The 27537-nt window shown below is 40.7% G+C and overlaps 1 protein-coding gene across 2 annotated transcripts; it reads left to right on the top strand.

The window, feature by feature from the left end:
- The first annotated feature begins 237 nt into the window (after window positions 1-237).
- On the top strand, window positions 238-27218 carry NFE2L2 (NFE2 like bZIP transcription factor 2). Of its 2 annotated transcripts, none has more exons than XM_027460922.3 (5): window positions 238-480; window positions 21569-21838; window positions 22002-22097; window positions 22675-22854; window positions 24894-27218. In XM_027460922.3, the coding sequence occupies exons 1-5, from the start codon at window positions 451-453 to the stop codon at window positions 26100-26102; spliced, it is 1785 nt and encodes a 594-aa protein (XP_027316723.2). In that variant the 5' UTR covers window positions 238-450; the 3' UTR covers window positions 26103-27218.
- Window positions 27219-27537: the final 319 nt, after the last annotated feature.

The following is a 27537-nucleotide window of genomic DNA, read 5'->3' as shown; positions in this document are numbered from 1 at the left end:
GTAATACAAGCACCAGGGGAGACGAGGGAGTGGGGGCACCCTCGGAGGAGACATTACCTCGACACACCAGGGCAGGGCGCGCAGACAGCCGGAGCAGCCCCCAAGCCGTGAGCCTGGAGCCCCTCCTTCCTGCCGGGCCCCCCGGGGCCGGGCCGGGCCGCGTTCCCGTCAGGGCCGGCGCTGCCGGGAAGGAGCCGCCCCCTGGGCTCCCGCCGCCGCTGAGTGGCCAGGCCGAGGCGGGGCGGGGAGGGGGGCGGCCCCCGGCTGGGCTCGGCCCGGCCCGGCTCTGCCCTGCCCTGCCCGGCCCGGGCCGCCCCCGTCCCCGAAGGGCGCCGCAGCGATCGGGCGGGCGGTGCCGGCCGAGCCGCGATCGCACCGCACCGGCTTCCTCCTCCTCCTCCTCCTTCTCCCCGTGCCCGCGCCGCCGCCGCCGCTGCTTCCCCCCGCGCGATGGAGATCGAGCGGCCGCCCGCCGCCCAGGTGAGGCGGGAGCGGGGCCGCGCCGGGGGCCGGGGGGAACCGGGGGCAGCGGGGGGGCCGGGGCGGGGCGGTCACGCGGGCGGCGGAGCACATGGCACCGCCCCGCCCCGGGCCGCTGAGTCACGGCGGGGGCGGGACCGCGGCGCTTGCAGCCCCCCCTTCGCCCCCCCGAGGTCTGTCTGTCCGTCCGTCCGTCTGTCCGTCCGTCCGACCTGCGTGGGCGGCCCCGCCCGCCCGCCCGTTCCCCCCGGGATGCCCGGTAAGGAGCCCGAAGCGGCGCGGCCGAGGGGCTGCCCTCGTGGGTGTGACCCCACGCGTGCCCGGTGCCTCCTCGGGGCGCTTTGGGGTCGGAAGGGGGCTGAGAGGTCGCCTAGTCAGGCCGGGGGCAGCACCGCGTGGCACCAGAGGGGGCTGAGAGGTCAGCTCGTGTGACCTCTTGCGTGTCCATTCGGGCTTGGGGCCGGGCAGCGGACCCCATCAGCGGGTGCCAGGTCTAGCGATGGGTGCTGGCAGCCGCAGTGTGAGCGGTGTCTCTGTAGTACTGCAAAGCTGGAGAGCTCTGAGGTGCCTTCAGCGCGTACCTGTGCAGTAGGTGCCATGCCGTGCTTTGTAACACCAAGGGTACTTCCAGCATACTGGCTGCCCTGCCTTTAGGGTAACGTGAGTGGTTCCCACAGGCGGTGTCAAGTCCTTAACAGTGCCATGTGAGCCCCGTGCAGCTCGCTGAATACCACTGCCTGCCCTAGGCCCGAGGCCGTGGCGCTGCCACCTGCCAGCAGGTTTCTCTGCCCCAGGTGGTGCAGTCCGGGCCTGCGCCTTCCCTCAGTGGCTTCTGGGAATCTACAACAGCAAAAGTCAAACCCATGGGCTGGATTCTCCATTGATTTCTTCTTGCCCATGCCATCCAGCCACAGCAAGTTTGTTCTCACTTCTGACCTAATCTTGATGCTGCTGATTGCCATGTACCTGCTTTTGTACCACCTTGCCCCGTCTACCAGGAGTTCTCTGCCAGCACACCTAGACTTTGTCACTCATTTGCCTGGTTTATCAAACTCTTTACAGAGCCACCCGTTACGACTTTCCTCCCTGAGTTCAAGAGTTGGTGGCTTCTCCTCAAATGCATTCTGAAAAGGCAGTGTGTTTTTTGGGTGGTAAATGGGTTAACTTCTTTTAGATGTAACTTAAAATGTATCTGTTAAATGGGGAATTCAAATATATTTTATCATAAATTGTTCCCTTAGAATGAAAGACAGGGAACACTGTGTTTAGTCCTTCAGATGTGGCGAGGCAGTGACTGGGGGGTGTGCGCTACTACAAACACCGTGCCGGCCCTTCGTCTTTGGTGTGCGTGGCAGCAGTTGTCATAGCAGTGAAGGTGAACGTGGAGGACTGGGACTGCTCTAGCTCTGTAACCAGAATGTAATATTGCTGTTTTTTTGCTACATGCCTCGGTGGGAGTTAGCACAACTGCAATACCCTTGGGTGAGAATACTCCTTTGTTGTAGCGCTTTTCCTGTAAATAGGACACATCTCTGTGTGCTGAGCTGAAATGGGATGTTGCCTAGTACACACTAGTAATGCAGGTGTTGAAACACCTAAGAAAAAACGCACAGGAACGTGTGTCAAGATGTTTCAAACCAAGTTTGTAAAACCATTGTGTTCTCATAGTAGTTGTTTCCCTCTTCAGTAAACTTGAAGTTACTGAAATTGCTATGTGTGCTGCTTTTAACCTTGTAAGACAGAGCAATGAGCTCATCAGTTATAATTCAGTGCTGAGCCTTGTCAGAAGAACAGACCAAAAAGAACTTACTTTCCAACACAAAGAATGAAGCTATGAGCTGCGTTTACACTGAAGTAACACCAAATGTATGACATAACCAAGCAAGCGAGTAATTGAGTATATATACTTAGGGTTTTCCTACCTACAGAACTGCCCAAAGAGTCTCTAGTGCAATTAGTGATCTGTTCAGTCTAGAGGGCTTTAAGCAGATATTACACACGTGTTTTTATGATGTGCTACATTAAGTTGTCAAGTGAATGGGTTTATTTTTGACTCCCTAATGGCCTATCGTTTCCACATGACACAGATTATGTAGGCAATGACAAACAAGTGTGCTGCTCAGGCCTGGCAACAAGCCTTTGATTTTTTTGTTGTTTCTTAATAACGAGATTGAATAGAAGCATCGATTGATAGATGATGGTATCTGTAGAAATATCTATTATCATAGATATTATCTATTATCATAGATAATAATCTATTTTTGTAGACACATTTCAGTATGGAAAAATACCTCAATTTTTTTATTGTTATCTCTGAAAGAACTGATGGCACGGGGGCTGTTTAGTCTGAAGAAAAGGAGTCTGAGGGGAGACCTTATTGCTCTCTACTGAAAGGAGGTTGTGATTGAGAGGAGGGTGTTGGCCTCTTTTCCCAGGTGACAAGTGATAGGATGTGAGGCAAAGGCCTCAAGTTACACCAGGGGAGGTTTAGATTGGGTATCAGCAAATTCAGGGAAAAAGGGTGGTTAGGCCTCGGAGTGGGCTGCCAAGGGAGGTGCTGGGAGTCACCCCCCTGGACGTATTTGAGAGAGGTGGACATGGTGCTTAGGGACATAGTTTAGTGATGGACTTGTTGGGTGGATGGTGGGAGTTGATGGTTTTAAAGGTCTTTTCCAAGATAAATGATTCTGTGATTCTTAAAATTACAGACAAGTGTGGCTGAGGAGGTAGATAAGAGTATCACAAGCTCTGTCCTAACTATGAATGCATTTATTCAGACCCTCTCAGTTCTTACGTGATTAACCTTGGCGTGATGCTGCACCAAAAAAGGTTTCAGCAAAACCCACAAAACAATGCCTTTCAGTTAAACTAGTGGTAGATGTAATGCAATGCAGTATGTTCAGCTGAAACAAATGTAGAATAATAGGAGATGACCATGGCAATTCTTTCAGGAGAACAACTAATTGGGTATTTTTTGTAACTGTAATAAACGTCCATCATATGGACACTCTTCTGCACGCTCTCTTTGAAATGAGCTAAGAATTTACAGTTATATTGGAAATTGGTGGTAGTGCAAGAAGTTAGCTGAGTCAGAAAATGAGACATGAAGAAGCTTGTGGTTAGAACCCAAAGTTGGAGAAGACTTTGGCTTTGGAAGTTTGCTTGAAAAATATGTGAAAGAGACCAAACTGGAACGAAAAAGAACATGCAGTATAAGCAGAGAGCAGCTGGATGATTTTGTGTGCTTTAAAGAACTTTAGACGTTTTTATAGGACTATGTGGGTGGTTAGGAAGGTTTGTGTACATTTCCCACCAGCATTCATGGGCAAAAATAAATTTTGTCTCTCTGTCCATAACTTTTTTTTTAATTGAGAAAATAAAGATGGTACAACATTTATCCTAAGTAAGAATGCAGCAGGCTATATATACTCCTGAAAGCCAAGGATATTGTGAAAATCGTGTTAGATTATTATAGGTGTCGTTGCCCTTGAATACCCTTTTGATTTCTCCTAGTTCTTTTTTCCTCAAGTTCTATATCTTAAATTTGCAAAGCAAAATACTACTTGGTTGATAGGCAGTGCTACTTCTGTGATCCTGACTAAAATTAGTGTAGCAACAGTGCATTGAATGTACTTTGTTAAAGAAGTCTCTGATACCTTTGTGGAATATGCTGGGGTTTGTGAGATGATGAGGAGCACTAGTCCAATTTCAGGAGTTGGACTTGATGATCCTTACGGGTCCCTTCCAACTCGGGATATTCTATGATTCTATCCTAGAAATGGAAGGAGCTAAATGAAATACTTCTTAATTCAATTTCTCAGTCAAAGCAATTTGTATTCTTGGTTAATATCATTTTTTTTCCTATATATAGTACTCAAATTTTGTTAGATTTGGTCCTTCAAAGGAAACAACCCCCAAAACAGCAAATCCTGCCACAACTTGTTATTGAAAAATGTTTGCAGTGCATTGATTTTTTTTTTATTTTATTTTTTTTTTGAAGGAGGGTGAAAGAAGTTGATTGCAGGTCCAGAAAAGGGTGAGCTTACACAGGGGAGCAGGAAATCTTGTAGAAAATTCAGAAGAGTAGAGGATACCGTGTGCATGTTTATAGCGCTATATGCATCCTTCATTGAAAAGGAGGAGTTTGTTTTTTGTATCTAGAACATTGCTTCTTTCCCTTTTTCTTTGAAATTAATAAAGATAAGCTCTATGGTGACTAAACCATTCACTAAAATTAGGCCAATTTGTGAAAGTGTGTTGTATTTACAGTAATTGTGCTGGCTGAGGCTAGTGCAGAACAAGTCTAGGCAGTAACCTGTTGGCATGGATTAAATATTAATCCCCTGATGCTGTGGTTGAATTCCAGCCAGCAAAAAGCCCTCCAGAGTCTCCAGGTTAATCACCTAGTTAAAGTTTGTTTTGGCCTCCATCTCACTCCAACCCTAAGTAACCTGTTACTCTAATACAACACATTCCTAGAGAACTTAACTGAACTGACAGCAAACTGCTTTTTCTGCTACAGGATATTATATCCAAGTTGGACTTTGTGCTATGGAATTCAACTTATGGTGAAGGGAAAATACAACACATTGGTCAGCTTAGTTGTTTTTCTGCAATAATCTAGTTTAACTGGTTTTGGAAACAATTCATCTGCTACTTGCGCAAGTCTTTTTCCATAAACCAATGAGAAGTCTGGTGGGAGTAGTTGGAAGTCATGACTTTAATGCTGTGTTATCCAGAGATGACTGATATACAGTGGTAAACTGAAATCCTGTTCAGTGTTGCTCAACAATAATAGCTTTATGGCATATTTGTTGATGAAGGTAAACAATTAAAGCATCCAATAAGAAATGAAGCCAGCAAAATTATCTGTAGTGTATAAAACTGTTAAAACATGAAAGGCTTATTTGAAACAGATATGGGCAATTGCAATTCAAGTAAAGACAGTCGTTTACTTTTTTGCTTTCCTACCCAGTACCTGCTTTCTGCACAGGAAAAGCAGTAGTAGTAGTACTTGCTAACTAATAGGATAGTGTGCGAGCTTTTCTATTGTGTAAGAACAGTGCTGGTACTCTGTGTAGCACAGTACTCAGGCAAGCACAGAGGCAGTTCTGTCCCTGGATTTCTTTGCTGTGGAGGTTTTTAGATATAAATTTCAAGTTTTTTCTTTACCACCTTTAGAAAAAGAAAAAAAAAAAAGAAACATTTCCCAGCAGAGTATGCCATTTTAATATTAATTTAGTTTTACCATGATATGCATAGCCCATCAGTGCGCGTTTCAAATAGAAGCAAACTCTCTCAATCTAAATTGGCACCGTATATTTAAATATTAATTTGGATAACCAAGAAATGTATAACAATGTCAAGTAAGGAGAAAAATGTTTAGTGTATTTGACTCCTTCAGCGAAGAGGATTTGTCTTCATGTTATCACAGAGAATCACACAGAATGAAACGTGTTCTGTTCTCTGTCCTTAGCCCTTTTGAATTCTTGGTAAAATGTTTGGTCAGTTTTCTGTAGCAGATCCTGCCTTTTGCATCAAGTGTTGTGTTTATGCATGAGCTTTGTGTTCAGCTGCTAATTTCTACTTTAATATTCAGTTTAAAAGAGTTAAAATATTTCAGTATGTTGACCATAGAAATGTTGGAAAGCTTACAGGAGCTATTAAGAGTATTAAGAGCTCTTAAAGTTAAGTTAGCATTGTTTTATCAGCAGAGTATAACTGCTCCTCCATGGTGTATTGGTAATCCCCAGTGCAAATACGGATTGGCAAGATGGTATTTGAGAAAAATAGTTAGTGGGTACAATTTATATACTACAGATATGTTTGAAGAATTACCTTAGCTTAGATTTCTGATTTTGGCCTGATTTTTGGGAAGAAGGAATATATAACAACCTTTATTTTTAGTAAAGTAATTGGAAAAGCAGTATAAGTGACTGTTAATGTCTCCTATCTTTCCAGCTAAACTAAATCACTTCAATAATTATGTCTTTGTTTTTGATGATATTACAGTAGTGAGGGAGTTGAGGCCACCCAACTTTGCACTTGTTTTGCAGAGTATTAAGACTTTTAGTCCCACTTCTGCAGTATTACTATAAGCAGTGAAATTAAAAAAGATGAGAAAGGAAAAACTTCTCTTAAGTTTGATGTTTTAGGAACAAGTTGTGTACGATCAGTTTGAAATGATCGCTTTCAAACCTTTTAAGGAAGTATCTTCTGTATGGCTATGAAACATAAAAATAACAAACTTTTCTCCCTTGGCCTCACCTCTGTCTTGTAGTTTCAAAGTTTTATTGCTGTTTGCTGTATTAGTATTACATGCTGTCTCTTGTAAGTATGAAAAAACCCACTCATGGAGACCGCTTGCAAAACAAAGTTTGCATACTTGAGAAATTGACTCAGAAGGAGCTTGGTTGATAGCCTGCCTTTGAGAAGTTTGTTTTGTGTTTAAGGGTGTGCCTATTTGCTGTGTTTGAAATTAATTCCCATTAAATACTGAAGCAGCTACTTTTCTACAACTGAGTTACATGAAAAGTTGCCGTGACTTCGATTTGCTTCCTGCTCAGGTTATCACTGTGTGAAGCCATAAAGAGCTATGATAAAAAGATCCCCAGGAGGGTTGCTTGTTTGAACTCTTAGGGTAAAATTAGTATCTCCCTACTTACTGCTATAATTAGAGTGGAGCAATTCCTGTACTGCTTTGGCTGTTTGAAGATCCCTGCCGTGAATTCACAGGCAGCACGTGGCTGATGCAGGTCTGCTGGTCCCACGTAAAATGGCGGCCTTTGCTTCACAGCTGGTATTTGCTTCTGTGCCACCCGGGCACTCGGCCATTTCTTCTTTCTGTCTTCAGGAATTGTGTCCTTGAGTTGTGCCCTGTTGGGTAAGAAGGGTGAATTCTGTCCTAAAACAGGGTATTTCCAGTTAGATCGTGTGCAGTTGTATGACCAGACACAAGTTCCCCAGTCAGTTGGGTAACAAAGTGAGGGGCAAACGTGGGTGGTGGGGTTGGGCAGGCAGCTTTGCGGGTTGATGCAGCTCTGCTGGGTAAGATTTCCAGGAGCTTCAATAGGAGAACATGGGAACTTTAGAGGCAGAGGCCATGGTGTCAAGGTGAGTGCACCTCACCCTAGCTTCTTACACTAATACTCATCTTCAGCAGTATCACAGAAGTAGTGACAGATACATCTCAGTGCAGATAATGCAGCCATTAAGTGTACTGTAGGTCCTGGTGCAGTCATCTGTGACTTATTTAATGTGAGGTGCATGGGCACATTTGCTTCAAGCTGTTTTATAATGCTGAGTTTTTATTGGCACATTATTTTTTTTCTGCTATAGGTGGGCTTCAAGCAGGTCTGGGTGTCAACTGTGGAATTTCTGGGAGATTGTCCTGCTGATACTTTTTAAAACAAAACTTGTTTCAGAAGTTTCAATTTTTTTTTTGTATGATTTAAGATACCTAAACATCCTTATTCTTAAGTATCTCATACCTGCATGTGCTGAAACACAGTAACTTCTGATACTATGCTTTGTAATTTGTTTTGGCTATTTGAACTAGAATATAATACAGTATTATTGGATTAATTCTTCAGCTTGTATAAGGTGTTGTGACTCTGGACTTCTGTGGTTCTGTGGAATGTTTTCCAGCTTGATTTGTGATACTTTGCAATCTGCCACGTTAAAAATATAGGCTGCACAAATTCCACTTGGGAATCCTTGCTCATCTGATAACCAGTGCAAACATCTCTAGATATCTCTCATCATCTCTGTTTCTTTTTGCTGGTAAACTGAAGAATGAAATCTAATTAAATAATGAAACTGTTAAGGGAGATACAAGAAATCACTGAAGTACTTTAAATTATTCTGAAAAATGGTGTGCTGCTAGGATTAGAGCCATAGAATTATTTTAAATTCAAAATGAAGTTTGGGATGAGAGTTTTTGATAAATTGTGCATGTATGTGGCAGAGATGATGAACAAGGTCTTATAAAATGCAAGTAGTAATGACAGAATTAACACTTAATATCCGACTTTGTGAGTAATGATTTACCCTAACAAGATAGCAGTCTCTCATTGTCTGAATTAATTCTGGTGTAGAGAAATTATGGTCTTGCTTTTTTTTTTTTTTTTTTTTTTTTTTTTACAGGCAGTTTGCTGCAATCTGGTTTTCCCAGTAGTTACTGAGGCATAAAGAAGTAAAGTGCTTTGGTCAAAGACTGAAAACTGTTTGAGATCCAAACCTGACACTTTCTTTGAATTCCATGTTTTCATGTGTTTGAAGTGATCTGCATTTTTCCTTTTTGCTTAACAAATGGATTTCAATTATATCTGGAAAGCAATTAAATCTTCCGTAATTTTTACCAAAAAAAGTCACCTGTAAATGCTGATTTTAGAAACAGGGTGCTAAATAAACTTATTTTGTTTAACTGGGGGACTTGGCATGAAAATTCCGGTTTGGCGGCAGATATGCAGGACAGTTACTTATTTTCTATTTGACACACCAACCGGTTGCTGCCCTTCAGCTGCTGATAGATACGCCTGCAGTGTGCAGGGATGTTTCACCCTGCCTTTAGAGATTAGACACTTTCTTCAGAGGCAGCAAGGTAAGTCGGTTTCTTCAAAACCTCTTCTGCATTCCAAATGGGATTGTTGTTAAGGATTTCCTTCTCATTTTATTATGCTGGTTAGAGTGACTCTTACAACAAAAAACATGTCTTACTCGAATGGCGTTAGTGTAGTTTACCCCAAAGCCCAGCTGCAGAAGATGGCATGCAGAAACTTAGAGGCAAAAATAGGTAAGATACCTCCTTGGACCCACAGCTCCAAGGAAGAAAGTCCTTCTTCTACAAAGCTAGGAAAACAGAAGGAACACATGGAATGAATTAAGAACTTTGAACATTGTCTCTGGGGTTGGTCTGCTGTTGGGACGGCTCTGCCTTGACTCGCCACCACCTCCTTCTGTGCCGATCTGGGAATACCTTGAGGGCAGAGTAGAGGAACAGAGAGCAAAGGTATATTCGGTTCATGTTACAGGAGACGTTAAAGAATTCACGAGGGCATTTGATCTAAACTTCAGTAATTTTTGCTGTGATGATGCAGGTGGAGGGGAAAGGACACAGGTAGTTTGGATGCTTAAGCCAAGGATATGAAAATAGTTTGTTTTCAACTATTTGCTTTTGTTCCAGGATAAAAGATTTACTATGCTGTTTCATTGGATACAGAGTAATTGAAAGTGTAGAACTTTTCTGAAGGAAAAAGGAAGTTTAGCTCTCTCCCTAATACTCTTGGCAACCTGTTTTCTTTATCAGAGTTCAACATTCTCCTTTCAGAAGCTGCAGTGGAATGCCTTATCAGGCTGCAGCTTGTGGGCATGGGAGATAAAACTTTGCAGCTCTAGAAAATATCTAAAATGCTCTGTGTTGCCCTCCAAACTGTTTGTATAGAGCACCCCACCAGCACATGCTTAAGGTTTTAACTAAGATAACGTTTATTATGTAAATATATTGCTTTATAAATGTTCAAAAGATCAGTTCTTTTTTTTTTTTTTCAGATAACAAACCCAGTTATCAACTAAAAATAAATGTTTAACAGGCAGCACTGAATGGCTTTGAATTTAAAAGTTCTTGGTTTTCTTGCAAGCTGAATAGCTATCTCCTCTGCCCTTCATCCTCCCAAATATTTAATGTTTGTTAATCAGGAGCATGTTTGCTAATAGGTGGTAGAGGTGTATCGATGTTTATTATTCAAGACAAACAGTCTTGTTTTGGTCATTGTAGCTGCTGGTAGAGGGTATGAGGCAAAATGTGTCAGGGATTGGTACCCACGTTGGTTTCTCAGGTACATCTATTTGATCAGAAGGCTGAAGGAGGCAGCCCTGTTAAAGCTTGCTGTATGGGCTGAGAGCCAGTGAGCTGTTGGTCTGGGTGGAAGGACAGAATTATCGATGGCTGTGTTTGGGGGGGGCGGGTAGGAGGGGGTGTTCTTCGACGGCATGAAGAATTATTGTGTTTATGGTGTTTGGTAAGAGCTTTAAAACCGTTTACCTTTTCTGGTTCATGTCCTGGAAGATGAATTAGCTCCTCTTGCTTTCAGAGTTTATAATGTGAGGACTACACAGGAATTTAAGAAGTGAGGGGTGGATTGCACAGCACAGATAGCTTTACTTTCTTGTACAGTGTTCAGTTCCTCGGTGTTTACCTTGTTTAAGCAAAAGCCATCTTTGTGTTCAAAAATAATAAATCGTCACATGGACGTGTGGCATGGTGGCCCTTCTTGGCATTTCTTGTTTTAGTTTAACTGTGTAAGACCTTCAGTTTGGAAGAGTTTTCAGAAACCTTCATAGGAATTAGTGATTTTTAGAGGATTGCTTTTTGTTGAGAGATACCAATGACAGTGCTTAAGAAAATGAGCAAATAAACACATCCTTGCCTCATTCTGTAGGAAAACAGTTCCCGTCATGCATCTCTGTGGCTGAAGGAATGGGAAAAGCTGTGCTAATTCTTCATGCAAATTTAATCATGATTTCTATGATGTCTTGTAAATTTGGAGAAGGCATTTTTGGTCATCAGCATGAAGTTGAGCTATATGGTTATTTACTGAAACTTCAGTGTGTCATTAATGGAGGTTGTGCATGGTGTCAAATACACCATTTAACCGTGAATTACTTTGTTGGAAAGGTAAAGTGTTACCACAGGAAAAACTTGCCATGCTGGGCTCCCTTTCTCAAACCTGTCGTGATCCTGTTGTTCCCAGTGGTGAGCAGTTGCATAGCAATGTATTCTGGCCTTTTCTGTCTTTTTGTTCCCTCACAGAAACTAAATTGCCTTTCCAAGTATATTTGACCCACAAAGGTGTTTTGTACCCGTGTGCCCCGCAGAGTTCGGTGGGAGGCAGGCATTGAAGCACCGCCAGATTTGGGGTGCTGTGTGTGGTGTGGAGCACGGTGTAGCTCAACGCCTCTGCAGCAGCGTAACCGTGTGGGTGCTGAGTGTTGCTGTCTGCTGTGCGTGGGCACGCTGGGCATTACTGTGTGCTGATTGACACATTTTCTGGAACTGTAACTTAAATATAAAAAGGAAGAAGCAACAAGACAAGGACAATGTAGAGCTTTGAACTGGGAAGGCAATACAGAGAGTGGGTCTGGTCAGGCTTGGGTGCTGTTGGGCAGTACTGTTGTACAAGTCGTCTGAGATCACAGAGAACATCTTGGTAACTTGCAAAGCAGTGAATTTACTTGGGAGTTACCAATCTCAACAGAACAGCAAAAGCTCTTGCTTTGTGTCCAGGCTACTCCTGCAGGCTGCTCTGAGGATGAGGGTGACAGACCAGTCCTGCCTCAGAAATAGGGGACTGGGATCCTGTGAGATGTGGCAGGCTTCTTTCTGTCCAGTTAATGTTTTTGTTACTTAGTCCTTAAAAGAGTACAGTGCCTCATTAATATTCTCTTAATGGAGTATTTTTAACATAAAACAGTCTCTGATTTTTTGTGTACCTTTGCATTATTACTTTTTATTCTCAGGCTCATATTCTTAAGGCATGACTTCTAGGTTGATGAGCTGTTTGTGTGGTGAGTTCTCTGTGTTTGAAGGCATCCTTGCTCTTTCCTCGTTGGCTGGGTTTGGAAGCATGGAGGAGTTTTTGTGATGCAGCCCTACAGGGTCAATTTCTGAAGGAGGGCTGATGGATGCGTGCCGGCACTGCAGTTAGTGAACCTCCTTGCTTTTCTAACCCACACATATCCCAGTTGTTTTCCCTTCTAGTTTGGCCCATAAACAACAATGACAAAGTTGCTTATGAGATCAGTGGAGGGAAACTTGGTGAGACAAGCTTCTTGTAATACTAGAGCATACAGTTTCCATATCCAGGCTGTTGTGTAGCTGTAAAAACCCATCTGGTGCCTGTCCCCATAACTTGCCCAGCCATCAGCAAAATGACAGCTTAGTGTGGGCCTAACAGTAAGATTGCTTTTGAGTAAAAACTTACAGCTCAAGAAAGAGTATAAGTAATCCTTGAGAGTATTTTGACCCATAACAGATACTGTGTTCTCATGTTTGGCTTGAAACACACTTTTCCAAAAAATTTAATCCTAGTGAAAGCAAAATAGTGGCTAATAGTGGCTAATAGTTTATAACCTGAGGTTAATACAACCTTATAAATGTTATTTACAGTTTAATTAGGTTCTTTTCTCTGTTTCTGTGTCCATGTTTTCTTACTTCCCGATTAGTTTCATTGGACATAAGAGCATGTTATAATTTGACTGGGTTGGGTTTCCCAGATGACTGAGCCATTATTATAAGCAAATCCTCTACTAGATAAACTAATGAGTACCCTGTGGCAGTGTCCGCTCACAGTACATGCCTGGCTGGGAACAGCAGGATAGCTTGAAGATAATCGTTTAACAGGTAATTGTTTTCCAAGTACTGTAGGTTCCATATACAAAATGAATCGGGACACAAAGACTTCTCTGTTACTATGGTTGAAAGATCAGCAGTACTTTCAGATGCTGTTTATTTATTTTTTTTTTACATTATTTGTTACTTTTGTTTACCTGTTAAGGATATTTTTGCTGTATGAATGAGAAAATCCAACAAATGCCTTTTTTTTTTTTTTTTTTTTTTTTTACAGTAAAGTTTTTAACTTGTGGGAAAAAAAACAAAGCTATTAGGACCAGCTTTTCCTGAAATGAAATAGACTTCTGGCTGGCTGCTATTTGAATGTCTTTCAAAATGGGGTTACGTGGTGCAGTACATGGTGATTAGACAGCAGCTAGAAATTAAGCCACAACAGAATCACTCATTTTACTTGCTGGGGCAGCAGAGCAGAGTTTTGTTGATGGATCAAGCATGTAAAAACAAATACACAGCCTAACCCACTCTTTTATAAAACAATCCAATTTTTTTCCCAGCCTCATTATGCAACTTGTGCAATGGATTGTAACTTGTATACATACTTTGTGTGCTTATTGACTTAATCATTTTGTAATGCTGCTGGTGAAAGAGTAAAGAAATTGCAAGTAAATGGCTCTATTAAGTTGAAAGGGATTCACAATTTGAGTAGAGGGGGCAACAACACTAGTATACCAGCCAAATACAATGCAGAAAAGTGAAATTTAGATGAACACAATGTAATTATGATCTAAAGGGGGAAAAGGGAAGAATGGAAACCATCTGACTGAAACAGCAGAGCAAAGAGAACATGTCAGATTCATTGCTTTAGACACTCATGTTCCAGAAAGCAGAGTGGGACTCCAAGAGATTTAGGATGAAGTTTGAAGAAGCTGGATGACACCCATAACCACTTCTGGCTTTTGCTTCGTACCCAGGGTAGTACTTATAAATATGGGCATAGTTAGAGTTAGTAAGAAAAGTTTACTGTCATCAGCTTACAACATTAGACCTCACTCTGTCATTTCCTTTAGGCTAGGCAGAAATAAGGGGATAGAATGCAAGACAGATTTGGCTATGAATACTAGAGAATAACTTTGATATCACTCCTTATTTTGTTTGTATAATATCTGATTTTTCAGATTAAGACTCCGTGTGCTGCAAGCCATGGAAATGAGTGTGCTTGGACAATATTTTTTCTTGAAATTTTTAAGATTTTGAGGGATGATCAGTAGTGGGATAATTCAGCCCCTGGAAATCACATCCTCTATATTAAACTCAATTAATGTAAAGCTACTTTCTAAAAATTGACTAGACAAGTTAGAAAAACACAGACGCTTCTGGAGCGTGCAAGAAAGAGTACCAAATATCTCCAGCAAGGAGATCTGCAGTGCTGAGGAAGAATCCCCTCAGCTGTTGTACCAGAGATGGCCACCTCAAGGTGGACCAGGCATGGGGGGCAAAGGATGCGTGTGTGTTTGTGACCATGGAGGTGGATGAGCTGGAGAGGAGGATGCCACCACTCCTCCTGCTGCTGGGCACTGGACTGTGAAGGGGTGCCAGCGGCCTTCTGTGTGTGTTCAGTGTTTTAAGGAGGGGCATGGAGGTGGGGGTGGATGGATTTTGCAGAAGAGAAAGCTATTGTTGAAGTAAACTGCTATGTATGTCCCTTCTCCTTCTCTTTGCTGTCTTTGTGATGTGATTTTCATCACTGGTGGGCTTACTCTACTGCTTGCGTTAGGAGTTTGCAGTTTTTGGGGTTAGAATGAAGGTAGACCTGGCCTATGCATTAATGACCATAAACATCCTAAAACAGTTATTCTTTATGGCAGTTGCATTCTCGCTTGTTTTACATTCGTCAGGCTTAAAGAAAGCTAGCTGTATTTTCACAACTGTTAGAGAATATATAAGGTATGTTTTGTTCCTGGCAGTTTGGAAAACTTGCTTGCCATAGCATGTATCATATGGGAAAACCATCACGTTGACAGCTGTAAGCAAAACCAGGTCTTACAATCATTGCCTTTGTTGATACCATTCCTGAAAGAAGGCACATCAGGTGAAATATATAAATCATCCACTTCTCAGAGGAGTTATTTCTGGAGCAGGGGTTGGTAGGGTAGCAGGGCCAGGGGTGGTACAGGGGCAGTGGCCGAGTATCGCTTGCGGAGGCAGATTGTCCTGCCTGCCTGTCTGAACCTCTCCTGGTCCGTGTCAGAAGAATCCCAAGACAACACTCACTGAAGCTTTCTTAAGAACGCTGGGCAGTCTAGCAGAGTAGTTTTTCAAGTGATTTAATTTATAAGAGTATATTCTGCTGATTTGGCATTTATTAGGAAAGCTTGCTCGAGTACAGTGGGAGCTACAGTCTGAAATACGAGATGTATGTTAGGAGAAGACAGAGGCTAAACACTTCTAGCTAATGAAATACCAGAACTTCTTGTGTTCCTGGCCTGGCAAAGCACACTAGAGCTTTCTTCGGTAAGAAAATGAAATTTGTGTACAAACATTTATGTTTCAGGGACTGAGCTTATTTCATCTGTCTCTGTTGGGGCAGAAGAATGTCACAAGAAACATGGCCAGCATTTTTCAATGGGCTTGCTTATATAGACATGGAATGGAAATTCTCTTATAGCACTTGTTCTTTGAAGCTGTGGCTTTCCAATCCTTTTAGAGTAATTTTTTTTTCTTCCAGGTAAGCCAGCCTTCTGGGGCGTAGATCTTGGTCAGCAAACTCTTTTTAAGGCAGCCAAAGATTAATGAGGGCTAGGAAGACAAATAGGCATCAAGAAGCTGATGCAGGCAATGCCTGAGATGTACTGGTTTAGTGTTGGGCATACTAGTAGTGCTAGCGGCACAGGTATGGACAGAAGAAGGACCACTCCTACCCAAGCATGCGGTTTGCCCCTACGCTGCCTGGAAAAAGGTCTTGGTGAAGAATGTGGGACAGCAGGCAGTTCCACAGGGTGGTCAGGGACTTGACCTTGTGGATTCACGAATCACAGGTTGCTGTCATGTGGCATTCTTTGGCAGCTGTCTGTCCTGTCATGTTCCCAAATCCTAAATCTAGACATCTAAAATTGATATTGTCCCTCTGCCCTCCAGCATAAATAGCTTCTGCCACTCTTTTCCCCATTTTTAAGTGCTGTTTTTTCATGTCTCAAATTAACTTCTGTTCTTCATGTTTCCAGTTGTAAGGCATTGAAAATTTTGGGTTAGCTTTCAAAACTTATTGTTTGTAAAAACTGAAAGTGTTGGGGTAGCTTTATCTGCTTTCTGTGTTTTCTCTGAGTCATGGGGCTTGTGTGTACAGGGTTTTTTTCTGTAATTGACTTGCAATTAACTAAGTAGTTTAACTCAGTGAAGAACTGCCAGACTGGAAGATCTGGAATATAGAAAAACAAATTGGTAATTATAGTGATTTTGGAGGTCATATGAAAACATCAAATGATTTATAAACCATCCTTAAAACCTACTTGAGCAAAATCAGTTCCTCTTGAGGATAATGAAAGGAAGATGTTCAGCCATTGCTCCCACTGCTTTTTTTGAGTGAATGCTCAAGAAGAATGCTTCCAGTTCTGTCTCTTGGACTTGCATTGTTACCTAATCCCCTCCCTTTCATTCTTGTCTTGAAGTATTTCAGGACTTTGATCTTTACTTCCTCAACAGTGTTTTGAATACAGCAAAAATTTAACATGCTTTCTGTTTGTTCCTTTCCCTTTCTGGAAAGCAAATGGAAAATGGGTTATATGTTGCCAAGCTCTTTCTGTGAATAAGCTGTAGGAGTGTTTTCTTGCTTCTTCTGGGATCTTCTGAGCTCCCTGCTGGATGCAATATCCATCAATTCTATTGCTCTTTCTATTTATTCATGCTGGTATGTGAATTTTTCTCTTAAAGTTAGGTGCTAGTGGATCATGGGAAAGAAAAAAAACATCTTTGTCTGTTGAGAGCTGTTGCTAATGTCCCAGTTTATATTGTAAAAGGCATGACTTCAAAAAGTAAATGTGCCAAACCCATGGATGTGCTCTGTATTAAGGGGATAGTGAACAGATTGAAAGCTCTGTCAGAGATAGCAGATTTTCTCTACTGACACTTGGGCCGCTGGATGTTTCTGCCTTGATGACTACCTGTAAGTGGCTTATAGTCCAAACAAAAATGAAACCAGCCAGATAAAACAAACAGGCATGAAATGGAAAGATTAGCATTTTATTTTAAACCACAAAAGTAAATCTAAGAAAAAAAAATAAAATAACACAGGGTCCCTTTGTTTTTGTTTACTCATACTGCAAGTATGTTTTCTTAGGAGCAATAAGAGTTAATTGTCAAACTTTACAATGTAGTCAGAGATTTTCTCATAAAATGTATAACAGACTCTGCCCAGATGGCAAATGCTGATATGTAAATCTAAAACATGAAAATTTCCATTGGGGGCCAGATGGTGGCTTAATGTGAATTGTTTAACATTTATGTTTATCTTATTAAAACTGCCTTTATAAGTCCAAACTAAGCTATCAATGTGGTGGGAAGAGCATATCACTAAATGAACAAAAAAGCAAACCATGAGTTCGAGGCACCTCTTATGTGGATCACAGGAAAGCAACGCGTGTCCTCCTCTGCTGGGAGGCGGTCGTCTTCCGTTTACAAAAATGTGAAGAAAACACTAGAAATAAAATCACTGCTCGTCTGCACAGGAAAAATATTAAGCACATGTTATTCTCCCAGAAGATTGGAATAGTGGGCAGCAGTAAGTGCATTAAATACCCTTGTGTGTTTCCCCTCAGAACCCGGGGCTCAGGGGGAAGGAGCCGAGCTGTGGTGCAGGGGGAAGCAGTGCAGCCGAACCCCTGCTCCTCGTGCTGGGGAGGGCCGGCTGTTCCTGGGCCTCCTTTGGCTCCTGCCAAAACAACCACTTCCTCTGATGCAATTCAAGAAATTACACAACGGAGGAAAGAACAAACGGGCACTTGTGGACTAAGTCACATGAGGGGCTGCTGGCGCCTTTACAGTAAATACGTGGGATATTCAGGGAAGTGGTGAGCGGGGCTTTGCAGTACAGTAGCCAGCAGCTGTTCAGGTAAATCCTCCAGAGTTCCTCGTGCACACGCTGAGCTGAGCTACAAACCTCTGCTGGGGTTTCCCTCCCTGTGAATCTTCTTGAGCCCAGCGCCTCGTGTCCAGTCATCCAAAAATCAGAAGGCAGCTGTTGCACAGGCAAGAACTAAAACACCTCTTACTGGCTTTAGTTACACACTAAATACAGTAACGGGCATCGAATACACGGTCACTTCTGTGACGCTTTCACGGTGAAAGGCTACAAATGCTTCAGTGATAACCTAAAACAGGGTGCCTGCATAACGTGGATACATGTGTGTGTGTGAGTTCTCAACAAGGGTGAGAAATAACTGGAAGTGGAAGGCTGTGGGAGGCCAAAGGAACAAAATTGCAAAATATTTTCTTCAGACTGCAATTTCTTTTTTAGTTCTTTGCCATCACCTCATGCTGGGGGTGGTGAGTCACCCATCAGTGAATCACTGGTCAACGTTGACTCCATTAACCTTGACCTGGGGCTTTGGCCTAGTGCCCAGAATTTTTTATTTTCTTGAAAGGGCTAAAATCATTGGCTGAAATTATAGATAAGTGTTAGATGACAGGTTATATTTAAATCAATTTGATGATTTTAAATATTAACTTTCTGAGCAGTAGAACACTTCCTCCATGCAACCCATTCATGTGAAGAGTACTGACTCGCACTGTTACTAGAATTCAAGGCCAGTGTTGCTGTATCTGTGTAGAATTCTCCAAGCTGGAAACAGCAGGACTTGTTTCCAGTTATAAGGTCATCATTAAAAGCAAACAAACCTTTTTGGTCTAAGTGCCACAAGAAGAAATACATTAAAAAAAAATAAAATAAAATGCTTCTGACAGTCATCTTTCTGAAGTACAGAGGCACGGTGCTGCTTAGCAAAGCTCTGAGATTAGCCAGAGGTTTGATACTGAGCTTCATACGGGGCCCTGAAGGGCGGCCATACAAGTTGGTCAGTGCTGTGACATTCCTCAGGCAACAACCCTGGGTCCTGAAGAGAGACAAGTGTGCTTGCTTCCTTCCCTCGATTCTAGGACAGTGCTGAGCACGGTGCTGCAGCTTTCCAGGGGCGGCGTGCAGCTGCACCATTCCGCTTGTCCAGCTGCCGTCTGCGGAGTGCTCTCACCCCCCGACAAGGCAGCCCCCAGAGCTCCTTATTTTGCTAATGAATGCATCCAGTAGCTCCTAAATCCTTCAGCCATGCTGTGCCTTAAGGTTTTGTATTAAGGCAATGTGGTTTTCTTAAGGAAAACATGCTATGCCTTCTGTACCTCTTTTTTGATCGCTTGTGTGTTTTGTGATTTAAAGTGAAACTGCACAGCAGTTCTGCTATTTTTGTGCAGTAGTCTGTTGCAACTCGGAGAAAAACAGCTCCTTTAATTCACAACCTCATGCATTATACACGCACACACGCACAAATCTTTTGAGTCACATTTGTAATGGTGCCTTGTAAATGAATAATTCAGAAGTGAGCTCTAAAATCCAGATCCTGCAGTTTTATCCAGAACATATTGCAAATGCTCTGAGCCTAGGAAACAGTTTTGAATCTGCTGCAGAAGGAGACAGTGAGCAGCTGGTAAACTACTGGCCCTTAATGAAGCTATACCATATTGCAGCATCTCCAATTACTGCAGAACTTAATTAGTTCATTTTACCCTGCCAATCTGGAGAGACCAAACGTTGTCTTGGGCAGCCACTGCAATTATTTCAGCTTCTTCATGGCTGGCCATTAAGTTTGGTCTCTCCCAGCAAGGTATATTTAATATGTCTTAGACTTGATAATTGCATTGTTTCATAGATACTCTACATAACTGCCTGATTTTAGAGAAAAGTCATTTTTTAATAACTGATGGAATAATTCATGTGACGTGTACATACGAGTGTTAGTGGTACAGACTTTGTAACGAAGAGAAGACTGCCTTGGTTTGTAACTCTTGTATAGAAGTGGTCATTTCGGATGGCAGCATGGTGTGACACTTAAGTCGCTTGGCTTCTCTACTTGAAAATACTCTTGAGAGAAGAGAATGTTTTAGTTTGATATGGTGGCAAAATTAAATCTCTTGTTAGTATAGAACTGTTAACTGGGTCAGTAAAGTTCTGTTCAAATGAAATGTGCAAGGAGGGTGTTGGTCCCTCTTCTCTGGTGACAAGTGATAGGATGCAAGGAATTGGCCTCAAGTCGCACCAGGGGAGGTGTAGATTGGACATTAAGAAGAATTTCTTCACTGAGAGGGTGGCCAAGTGTTGGAATAGGCTTGGCTGCTGTCATGGTTTTGGCTGGAATCGAGTTAATTTTCTTTGTAGCTGCTGTGTTTTGGATTTTTGATGAAAGTTGCAGTGATAACAGCGATGTTTTTCGTTGTTGCAGAGCAGTGCTTACACAGAACTGAGGACTTTCCTGCTTCTCGTGGAAGGGAAGTGGAGGAGTCCACTGGAGGTGTTTAAGAGACACGTGGTCGTGGCACTAAGGGACGTGGTTTAGTGATAGGACTTGATAGGTCAGGTTCATGGTTGGATTTGATGATCATGAGGGTCTTTTCTGACATAGATGATTCTGTATTATTTGTAGTATACTAACCCGGTAAAGATGCCTGAGACTAAACATTTTTGTGCGTTGCTGCTAAAGGATAATTTTAAGAATAACAAATTATGCCAAAAAATCAATGTTGCAGGCACCAGCTAGATTTTCTTGTCATTTACCTAAATGACAAATGTGTCTACCAAGTATTAAAATTTTCTATCAGCTAACATCCAGATTAATGATTTCTGAATGTTGTTTTTACCTTGCAGAAGAAAGTAGTCCAAACGTCAGCCCTTAAAAATACTGAGCTCTTAAACAGTTCAAGAAAAAAAAAAAAAATAAATTGGACAGAGCCCAGTTGATTAACAAAATTTGACACCAAGTTTATACTCAGCTCCAAACCAACCACACTTAGAATGTCAATTTAGACTAAGCTTTAAACTACAAAGTTTTAGTAACAGTGTTATTAATGGTGTTTAATTTTACTGTGATAGTATGTCAAGTGGTGACTTTGAAACCAGGTTATTCTCCAACTTTGTAGCCCTGTTCTTTTGATCTTTGAGATTAATACTTAATACCAGCATCAAACATAAATATTTTAAAATGTGTTTTGCAGTATGGTTATTACAGCTACTTCAGACAGCCCCCTATAATGTTTTTAATCAGTTTTACTATTTCATTAGATAGTGCTGAAAAAAAATTACACGGGCAAACTTTTTAATTTATATTTCTTTGTCTTTTTTTTTTTTTTTTAACTTTGTCAATGTGACATAATTCCTCCTATAGTTTCATGTTTCCTATAAGATAATGTATTAAAGAAGAATGTATTTATCCTCTGGCTAGTTTGTGTATCACCTTATCTGTTTTAACAAATTGCTTAGTTTCTGTGAGCCTGTGTGGGGGCCACCGCAACCAAATCATCATCAGTTCACACACTTAAGGTCGTATAGAGACATCTTTTATTTAGATAAATTTTTCGGATTAAGAGAATAAATCTCGAATACATGAGTCTACATGTTTAATACAGAATTTAAAAGCTTTCTTATTGTTCTAAATGAGTTCTTCTGGGGAGGAGGCTTGCTTCAAAAAAGCATTTCTATTACAGGACATGAACTTGATTGACATCCTTTGGAGGCAAGATATAGACCTTGGGGCAAGGCGTGAAGTTTTTGATTTTAGTCAACGACAGAAGGAGTATGAACTCGAGAAACAGAAGAAACTTGAAAAGGAAAGAGAAGAGCAGCTCCAGAAGGAGCAGGAGAAAGCCTTGCTGGCTCAGCTGGAGTTAGACGAGGAGACAGGTGAATTTGTTCCAGTTCAGCCAGCTCAGCGCATTCAGTCAGAAAACACTGAGCCACCAATCACTTTTTCACAGGTAAACTCTAATTGTGTTTGTGAGTGTGTTTCAATCTCTTTCCATCCACAGGAAGACGTAATGGTAATGGTTACCTAAAATGAATTTGCATTCGTTGGTGTAATGGAAGATTCTTCAGTTATTCAAAGATAGTGACATGTTTTTTCATAACTTTCCTATTTAGAGCACGCATACTTCAAAACCAGAAGCAGAGGCCTTGTCCTTTGATGACTGCATGCAGCTCTTGGCAGAAGCGTTCCCGTTTATAGATGATAATGAGGTAAATGCTCACTACAGCGGTTTCATGGGTGGTCTTCCAGGGGATCAGTTTCACATTTTGTCTTCACTGTAATATTATTTTTTGATATGATTTGTTTTGTCCCCAGTCAACTCCGACTAGAATAAAGCAGTGAAGTAGGCTTAAACTAGGGCTGTATCAGGCGCGGGTGGCATGGTGCTGTTGTGCTCGCTGAGTCCTACTGCCAGGATTCAGTGTATAGTACCAGCTGATGGCAGTCATGCCAGTTACTGCAAATAACAATAGCAGTTTTGCAGCTTGTTGCAGCGAGCTTAGTTCAGCTCTTTGAAGTTAGTGTATTTGGGTTGCTGTATTTTGATGTACTGACCCAGACTATATGATGTGTAAAGATAAGTTCTTCATTGGTCAGTTTGTACTTTTTTCCCGTTTCTGTCTTTAATATAAAATCTTTCACAGAAACACTTTTATATTACCCCATTATTTACAATAAATGCTTTTGTTAAGAAACACCTGTCTATTCTGCAGAAATAGCTGAACAGCAAAACCAGATTTTTGTTTGGGAAATTCTAAATGTATGTGTGTTTGTTCAATGCTCCAGGCTTCTTCAGCTGCATTTCAGTCAATGGTTCCTGCTCAGATTGATAGTGACCCAGAGTTTATTTCCTCTAATCAAACTCAGCCACCTGAATCACCTGGTATAGTTCCACTTACTGATGCGGAGAATATGCAGAACATAGAGCAAGTCTGGGAAGAATTATTGTCCCTTCCAGAGTTACAGGTAAAAGTTTAGTATGATATGCATCTGAAAAAAATTGCAGGTTATTGCAATAGAGTATGGTATGTCAGATAATACAGTAAAATAGCATCTTAAGCTGTGGTGGTTATGGCTAACTTGTTGCACCCTATACTTGTAGTGTGTCTGTAACTGAATATGAGCTTTAATTTTAAAAAATAAATTGAAGAATTTATAGGGCAAAGGAAATAATGTTTCATCAGAAGGCCTTAATAAAACACAATATATCTTCCCAGCCAGAACTTCCCCATATTTGACAAACCCTTGTTTGCATCTATAAGCAAGCTGTTATTGCACAATCATAATTGAAATTTCAGCTGCTTAAAAAGGAACATTTCTGAATTATAGAATGTGAATTGTTTCTGCAAGCATTACTGTAAATGTCTTTTTTTTCCAGTGTTTAAGTAGATTGAATGCAGAAATAACCGTAAATGATTTACACAACCTTTATCTAAGGAAAAGATTTTGTGAAAATAATAGAACATATAGTTAGACGTATAATTATACTTGACTCTTAACACATGTAAGCAATAGCTATATGTAATGCTAAATATAATATATATATAAGCTATATAATATAAAAGCTATGTATAACACACATGAACTGAATATTTCAGAGGAACAATAGACAGCTAGAAAATCACTGACATTACTAAATTGTGCATTACAGAGGGCATCTAGTCTGATTATTTTCAGTATTTTCTATTTCTCTTTTATTTAGATTTGACTATAAAGTTGAGCAAATTTATTTTCATGTATATTATTGTAGAATATTGCCATTCTTTGGCATAATGTTGCCCTATGTTATGCTGTTATCATGAGGTGAATGCTTGGTGGAATGCCTGTGAACCCAAATCGTATTTAAATTTAGAGGAAAAAGTGATTACAGGAACTGCATTCTTCCTGCCATCCTACATTTTCCTGTTAGTCTTTTCATGTATTTCAGAAATTTCCTAGTTTTCTAATCTGCGGTAGGTTTAAAAGCCCCAGATAAGTTGCAAGAAGGAACTGGCTCTGAAGAGGAAGATGAAAATATTGTAACAAACCAAATTAAAATTGTCTGTTGTATTAATTCTGAATAGTAGTTCAATAATCGTCTGAAAGTAAGATAATTAAATTGAGGGTGTTGCCTTTATGAGCTGTGTTTGAAGGGAAAAAAAGCTCTCATTCAAAACCTTAGCTTAAGCCTTGTATGATCTCTGGTTAAATAGTTGGTGTGTGGTCTCTTCTTAAAAGAAACAAACATTTGGTAGTTGCCCAATTCTTTGGGGACAGCAGGCGCACTCACTTCAGCTTCAGTTAAGAAACTGCCACGTTGTTGGAAAGAACATTGGTCTTGTAGCCAGTAAAAGCCCATTAATGTAACAGCCTTAGACACTTGCACTGATGTTAGCCAACTTAACTAAGAGTATGTGGGGTGAGTTAATGTTTGTAAGGTTTCATACTTTTTTTTTTTTTTTACTTCATGGAGAATGACATTTCTCTGCACTGAACAGCTGCTTCATTCAGTAAATCCTAAAAGAATCTTGTCTATCAAGAAAAAGGGATCATCACATAAAATTAAGTTAAAGATTGCTAAAAATACTTTGCTACGAATGCTGAGTAAGTCTCATTCAATTATTTTACATTTGCTTTACTGAGGCCATTACTGCAGTGGTGCTTGTGAGAAGTTCAAACCTGACTGCCCCACAATCCCCACTGGCATCTTGCCATGACAGGAGGGCTCTGTGCAGTTTCCATACAGCAGAGTGTGTTGGGATAGATGTCTGGATGGAGGCTTTGATGTTTTATTCTAAATAGTGTTGTCCAGAATAAGTTGATTCATACTCTGCTTAGGTATCTATTCTTCCTAGATTATCTCCCCACAGTACAAATACGTTCTAGTCATCTAGGTTACAGCAGTGTTACAGTACCCCATGTGCACGTTGATGGCTAAAATATTTAATGGTTGTGGATTCTGTAAAAAGATTTTATCATCAATCGGTGATGTGTTGCTCAATTCCTCTCTTACATTTCCCATGCAGTGTCTTAACATTGAAAATGATAACCTGGCTGAGGTAAGCACAATCACAAGCCCTGAAACCAAGTCAACAGAGATGCACAACGGCTATAATTACTACAACTCATTACCTATCATGAGAAAAGATGTTAACTGTGGTCCGGATTTCCTGGAGACTGTTGAGAGCCCTTTTCCCAGCATTTTGCAAACAGAAGACAGCAGCCAGCTGGTGGTGAACTCTTTAAATAACACATCCACCTCAAACCCCGATTTTTGTGAGGATTTCTATACCACCTTTTTGTATTCAAAGGGGGACAGTGACGTAGCAACGACAAACACTATCAGTCAATCACTTGCAGAAATTTTAAGTGAACCTATTGATCTTTCTGATTTCTCACTGTGGAGAGCTTTTAATGATGAACACTCAGGAACTGTACCAGAATGCAATGATTCTGACTCCGGTATTTCACTGAATGCAAATTCTAGGGTAGCATCACCTGAACACTCTGTTGAATCATCTGCCTGTGGAGATAAGACTTTTGGTTGTAGTGATTCTGAAATGGAAGACGTGGATAGTTCTCCTGGAAGTGTGCCACAGAGCAATGCTAGTGTGTACCCACTGCAATTCCAGGATCAAGTACTTTCTTCCGTGGAGCCAAGCACTCGACCACCTAGCTTACAATGTACAAACACACCAAAGAAAGACCCTCCTGCTGGTCCAGGCCACCCCAAAGCACCGTTCACAAAAGATAAGCCTTCAGGCCGCCTTGAAGCTCATCTCACAAGAGATGAGCAAAGAGCAAAAGCTCTGCAGATCCCTTTTCCTGTAGAAAAAATCATCAATCTCCCTGTTGATGACTTCAATGAAATGATGTCTAAGGAGCAGTTCAGTGAAGCTCAGCTTGCTCTTATTCGAGATATACGCAGGAGAGGCAAGAATAAAGTGGCTGCTCAAAATTGCCGTAAAAGAAAACTGGAAAATATAGTGGAACTGGAGCAAGATTTGAGTAACCTAAAAGATGAGAGAGAGAAGCTGCTTAAAGAAAAAGGGGAGAATGACAAAAGCCTTCGTCAAATGAAAAAGCAACTAACCACCTTATACCTTGAAGTTTTCAGCATGCTACGTGATGAAGATGGAAAATCTTACTCTCCTAGTGAATATTCACTGCAGCAAACTAGAGACGGCAATGTCTTTCTTGTTCCTAAAAGCAAGAAGTCAGAGACTAAACTTTGAAGGGCAGCACAGCTGGCTAGTGTTCTCCGAGTTACTATTTTTGTACCATTATCCTGATAGCTTTTACTGTGAGGTGGAATGCAGAATTAGGTAATATTTTTCAAGTAATTTCTATGCAATGATGATTCTAAAATTAAAAATTAAGTTTAAGGAAGATGCAAGTTTAATAGTGTAATGCAGATGTATGTATGCAAAATTTGTAATCTCACTTTTTTAACAGGCATTTCTTCCTTTTAGCACCACTTTGAGTAGTTTCCATATATGTGTAAATATTTAAAGATACCATATTTATATACTGTTTCTATCTCTTGTTATAGATTTGATATATATATATATATAAAATGATTTTAGCCTCTAAATATAATTTCTTGCAAGACAAACAGTATGGCTCCTGACACTTTTAAAAAAAATAAATATGCAATAGTGTTTCCCCTTTTTCTTACGCATTTATATTTAATATGATTTTAATTTAGTATAAAAGTTGATACTTAAGTGTTTGATTTTGGTTTGTCTTACCAGTTCATTAAACATTTTTTCCACTCTACTTTGTATGCATTTATTTCCCTTATGTAGATTATTTGCTGATTCAGATACTCTCACTTGTTTTCCAAGGATAAGTCTTCTTGCAGCAAATATGCTTAATAACCAGAGATGTATCACACGACATTGTCATTGTTGTTAGTGCTTAATCATAATTTTAACTCCTGTTTGGAAGGACTGTGAAATCTAAGTTTCAAGTGTATGCTAAGTTTACATAACTTGTTTTGCTCTTTGAACACTACCTAAAAGCTCACGATGAGATCTTTCCTCCAAAGGCATTAGAAGTCATTAGAATCTGTGAAATAAACCTTGTCAGCATTATGCATTTTTCCAACTAAAAAATTCTGTATGTTTTTCAGTAATTGTTCTAGAAATACATTATGCATCTCTGATCAGCAAGCATTGTTTGTCACTGCTAGTACATTTGAGGTCATGCAAAGAGACATACTAACTTTGAGGCAACTGCACTATTTGGAACATGTTCTCAGTTAATTGAAAAAATGTTGTGGAGTTTGAAATTGAAATAAGATTAAAAATTGGTCAAATAAATATTGATTCTTTTACCCTTCAAATAGACTCACTGTAGTTGATCATTGTGGAATTTTTTAATACAGAAAATGTGCAATTTTTAATTTAAAATACACATTGATTTGAACAATAAAAATGTATCTTCATCTTTTCTGTGAAACATCTAAAAGGAACGTCTACTCTGAAATGTTTTTCTGCCACAGGTGCTCTGTATCATCTTAAGTATATTTTATATCTTAAATATTTTGCAAAATTTCATTCAATAAACCTTGACCTAATGTACATTTTCTTAAAATGAAGATCATTTTTTATTTTTTTTTAAGTTAAAGAGCTTTTTGAAATCAGCCAGCCTTGTTTTTCATTTGAA

Source organism: Anas platyrhynchos, chromosome 7 (assembly GCF_047663525.1).
Source record: "Anas platyrhynchos isolate ZD024472 breed Pekin duck chromosome 7, IASCAAS_PekinDuck_T2T, whole genome shotgun sequence".
Lineage (NCBI taxonomy): Eukaryota > Metazoa > Chordata > Aves > Anseriformes > Anatidae > Anas > Anas platyrhynchos.
The sequence above is the reverse complement of the archived record's forward strand: the minus strand, read 5'-3'. Positions and strand labels throughout refer to the sequence as shown.